The sequence below is a fragment of the Pelophylax lessonae genome (assembly GCF_965119305.1).
Source record: "Pelophylax lessonae genome assembly, chromosome: 2".
Classification (NCBI taxonomy): domain Eukaryota; kingdom Metazoa; phylum Chordata; class Amphibia; order Anura; family Ranidae; genus Pelophylax; species Pelophylax lessonae.
In genome coordinates, this window is record NC_138769.1 from 729594208 (window position 1) to 729599609 (window position 5402).

Here is a 5402-nt window from a genome sequence, read left to right on the forward strand (position 1 = left end):
CATAGCTGTGTAGCAATACAGATCTATAAACTTATAGTATTTGTATAAAAAACATGTTTATCATGGTGAGCAGATAATGATACATTGCATATTAAACATGACATTGTGTAATCAGCTGAGACATTTGTATGTATAACAATCTCTCCCATCCCATCACACAAGGATCTCATGTCACCGGCTGATGTTTTTCTTCCAGGCTCCTTCTACTCAGCTATAGATGAGCAGAGTTCTGTATTAGAGGGAAATGTTTCCTGATGGTCACTCTTCACTCATCTAATGTGAAGATCATTCTAGAGGGAGATGTGAGAAGATTGTTTTCTGTGTAGAAAAGAAGATAGAAGGAAGAATGGGACACACACTCAGGATGATGGAGGTTTTTGCAGCCTCTGTGTTCAGCCTCCTCAGCAGCTCCTGACAGCTGTAAGTGACCCCCGATAAGTGACAGTCCAGTGAGCAGATCGGGTCCCCGATGAAGATCGGGCAGCGTTCTATTTCAGATAAAAGTCGGTTTTCTATCTACCGGGGAAACACAACAAGAGAGAGAAGATTCTCCAATTCTGGAGTGATAGTCAGTGGGCGTGTCGAATTTGCAACCAATAGCTGTACATACTGAAACTCTGTAGCTACCAATATCAGAGCAGAACGTCTCTACGTAAACCAGAGCGACTAATGGAATTTCATTCATCTGTTGCCGTGATAATATTTGCAGAATCATGACTGAGACTGAGAGCGCCCCAGCCGCCGCTCCTCCAGCGGAGCCCGCCGCCAAGAAGAAGCCGGCTAAGAAGGCGGCAGCCGGAGGAGCCAAGAAAGGCAGCAAGAAGCCGTCCGGTCCCAGCGTGTCCGAGCTCATCGTCACAGCCGTGGCCGCTTCCAAAGAGCGCAGCGGGGTCTCCCTGGCCGCCCTCAAGAAGCTCCTGGCCGCCTCAGAATACAATGTGGAAAAGAACAACAGCCGCCTCAAGATCGCCATCAGGGCGCTGGTGACTAAGGGGAGCCTCGTCCAGGTCAAAGGACATGGCGCCTCCGGATCCTTCAAGATCAACATGAAGCAGCATGACGACAAGGTGGCAAGTGCCAAGAAAAATGCTGACAGCAAGAAGAAGAAACCATCGGCTGCCGCCAAACCCAAGAAACCGGCAAGCACCAAGAAGGCAGCCAAGTCCCCCAAGATGAAGACCACCAAAGCCCCCACCGCAGCCAAGAGCCCCAAGAAGGCCGCAAAAAAGCCCAAAGCTGCTGCCGCCAAGAAGGTGACTAAGAGCACCAAGAAGCCCAAAGACGCAGCCAAGCCCAAAAAAGTCGCCAAGAGTCCGGCTAAGTAGGCGGCTAAACCCAAGACAGCACCCAAGCCCAAGAAGGCCGCTCCGAAGAAGAAATAATCCCCACCCCAACCGGAGACCTCCTTTCATCTACACACACCAAAGGCTCTTTTTAGACCCACACTCCTCCTCCTCCTCACAGAGCTCTACATACCGAACACCGACCAGGAGCCACATTATACCTCCTACCTCCACTCTACATCCTCATCACATTCTACACTGACTACTTACACCTCATCTTCTCACAGCCACCCACCTACCTCCTCCTCACACATCTCAACCCTACACAATCCCCTCTATAGAATAATTCCATCATAGAGCGGGAGATCCGATCACAGGACAGTGTGTGTATAAATACAGTGCCTTGCGAAAGTATTCGGCCCCCTTGAACTTTGCGACCTTTTGCCACATTTTAGGCTACAAACATAAAGATATAAAACTGTAATTTTTTGTGAAGAATCAACAAGTGGGACACAATCATGAAGTGAAACGAAATTTATTGGATATTTCAAACTTTTTTAACAAATAAAAAACTGAAAAATTGGGCGTGCAAAATGATTCAGCCCCCTTAAGTTAATACTTTGTAGCGCCACCTTTTGCTGTGATTACAGCTGTAAGTCGCTTGGGGTAAGTCATTATCAGTTTTGCATATCGAGAGACTGAAATTTTTGCCCATTCCTCCTTGCAAAACAGCTCGAGCTCAGTGAGGTTGGATGGAGAGCGTTTGTGAACAGCAGTTTTCAGTTCTTTCCACAAATTCTCGATTGGATTTAGGTCTGGACTTTGACATTCTAACACCTGGATATGTTTATTTGTGAACCATTCCATTGTAGATTTTGCTTTATGTTTTGGATCATTGTCTTGTTGGAAGACAAACCTCCGTCCCAGTCTCAGGTCTTTTGCAGACTCCATCAGGTTTTCTTCCAGAATGGTCCTGTGTTTGGCTCCATCCATCTTCCCATCAATTTTAACCATCTTCCCTGTCCCTGCTGAAGAAAAGCAGGCCCAAACCATGATGCTGCCACCACCATGTTTGATAGTGGGGATGGTGTGTTCAGGGTGATGAGCTGTGTTGCTTTTACGCCAAATATAACGTTTTGCATTGTTGCCAAAAAGTTCGATTTTGGTTTCATCTGACCAGAGCACCTTCTTCCACATGTTTGGTGTCTCCCAGGTGGATTGTGGCAAACTTTAAAGGACACTTTGTATGGATATCTTTAAGAAATGGCTTTCTTCTTGCCACTCTTCCATAAAGGCCAGATTTGTGCAGTATACAACTGATTGTTGTCCTATGGACAGAGTCTCCCACCTCAGCTGTAGATCTCTGCAGTTCATCCAGAGTGATCATGGGCCTCTTGGCTGCATCTCTGATCAGTCTTCTCCTTGTATGAGCTGAAAGTTTAGAGGGACGGCCAGGTCTTCGTAGATTTGCAGTGGTCTGATACTCCTTCCATTTCAATATTATCGCTTGCACAGTGCTCCTTGGGATGTTTAAAGCTTGGGAAATCTTTTTGTATCCAAATCCGGCTTTAAACTTCTCCACAACAGTATCTCGGACCTGCCTGGTGTGTTCCTTGTTCTTCATGATGCTCTCTGCGCTTTAAACGGACCTCTGAGACTATCACAGTGCAGGTGCATTTATACGGAGACTTGATTACACACAGGTGGATTCTATTTATCATCATTAGTCATTTAGGTCAACATTGGATCATTCAGAGATCCTCACTGAACTTCTGGAGAGAGTTTGCTGCACTGAAAGTAAAGGGGCTGAATAATTTTGAACTCCCAATTTTTCAGTTTTTTATTTGTTAATAAAGTTTAAAATATACAATAAATTTCGTTCCACTTCATGATTGTGTCCCACTTGTTGTTGATTCTTCACATAAAATTACAGTTTTATATCTTTATGTTTGAAGCCTGAAATGTGGCAAAAGGTCGCAAAGTTCAAGGGGGCCGAATACTTTCGCAAGGCACTGTATACATATAGAAAATGATGAAATGATGTTCAATGTACATGTGTTAGTATAATAACTATATTTAGTCCAGAATGTAGAAAACAATTAGGCGCTGGTCTCTACGGGTTTCACTGTTAACTGGCTTTCTCAGGAGACCATATAACCAAGATTTGGTGATGCTAAATCCACATTGGTAAGATGCACCTGGTAGTCTTATGGCGCTTTTCCACTGCATGGAACCGAATGGTTCGGCTCACTTTTGTGCTTTTCAAATGCTGGTACCATCGCCCAGGGAGGAGTCCTGCCCAACATCCAGGCCATGCTGCTGCCCAAGAAGACCGGGAGCCACAAGGCCGCCAAGACCAAGTAATCCCCCCACCGTTTCACCCAACACAACAACGGCTCTTTTCAGAGCCACCCACCCAACCATACAAAGAGCCACACATATACGCTGAATCCGATTCTCATCCTTTATTATTAATGTGATAAATTGTATTATTACTGTCAGGTAAAGCGCACTCTACAGGCAAACACTTTGTCTTCTTATTTACTGACTTGTAATACAGGTGAATAGTAATGACCGGACATTTCTCATCTCTTCTCATTACAATATATCATCATTGTTGTTGGGGAACGGGGATTTGATCTTCTTATTGTACAACAAAGTGATCTGATTACAGGGACTGATCCTCATTGCTCTCCATCCTTTACTTCTGATGGATGATTACATATTCTATACATTCCAAACAAGAATCCTTCCAACTGAAAAGGAACACAAATCTCATCACCTCCTTCACACTCAAAGACAAAATCCTATCTGAAGGAATCTCCCACAACTGCGATTGGATCAACTTTCCAATTCCTTCCTCTAAATGGATCCCAGGAATTCCATGACCGTTACAGTGATCTCCGATCCACACAGCCGACCTTTCCGGGACCATTGATCAACGGTCCCCTTCATCTCAGGGGATTCATAAACCGAGAATAAGAAATACGTTGGAAATCATTTCAGGATGTTTCATTTCACAATACAGAATCCGCCCTGCTATAGAGATCAATAGAAAGTCTACAGAACAAGTATTTTCTGGGCTGAGAACACAGAGATCTCACAATACATTTCTTTGGACTCCCCATAAGAAGACATTATTACTGGCTGACGAAGGAGACGCCCACAGCTGTGATTGGCTCAGATTTCAAATTGCAGTTTTCAAAATTGCCCGCCAGAATTGTTTAGATTGTTACAGAGAAACATTCAGCCCTTTTATACCGCCAAATCCGACACGGAGGAGATCATCAGATCAGACATTTATCGGAGAAATCTCATTATTACTCCAATGTCATTCGTCCGGAAGGATTCTCTGTGTTACTGAACCATGAGAAAACAATTCTATATGTAACTTCTCAGAATCCAGGATCTCACCACTGCTACACACACAGCATGATAGAGAAATGTCTTCTATTATAGATCTCTACTTTTCTATATATGATGAGGAAATCATCACATACAGATCTGATCATCAATTTATTTATGTCTCTTTCAGACATTTATCAGTGAAAGATTGTCCTCATATCACAAGCAGAATATGTATAACAAGAAATGTCTGGTAGTAACCATGACACATAAATATGTACAATGAATGAATAAAGAAAAGATTTAATGTCCGAAGAACCAGATCGGTTTCCTCTTTGTAACACACAATCCGCCAAATGTTACAAGGTTCTAAGAACGTAAAATTCTCTACAGAATACGAATATGTTGTGGCCACGCCCCTTTCGATTAGTCTCCTATCAGGTCCGCTCAGGTTTAAACAGGGAAGCGGTGTTATTCGTATATTTATTTTCTTTTTTAGAGTAATATTCTATAGATATGACATTATTTTTGACAATAATATCTAGTGATTGTATTTTCTATTATAAAGTGTCAACAATATTTTCGGTGAAAACCATTGAGAAGGAAGAATATATGTATATTGGTCTTCTCCGGATGTATTTCTGTTGCCCTAATATTTTTTAAAACAGCAGAATGTTTAGAAGTCTTAGAAATGGGAAAAAAAAATCTATTCTGTGTAATGAATGGGTGTGACTCCGCCTTCTCCCAGGGTGTTTCCCATCAGGTCCGCTCAGG

General features: G+C 43.1%; 1 protein-coding gene across 1 annotated transcript; it reads left to right on the plus strand.

The window, feature by feature from the left end:
- Positions 1–713: 713 nt before the first annotated feature.
- LOC309548321 (uncharacterized protein) lies at positions 714–1325 on the plus strand (the record flags this gene model as incomplete). The annotated part of the gene is made up of 1 exon (XM_082248260.1): positions 714–1325. One exon carries the CDS (start codon positions 714–716, stop codon positions 1323–1325), a length of 612 nt encoding a protein of 203 aa, XP_082104386.1.
- Positions 1326–5402: the final 4077 nt, after the last annotated feature.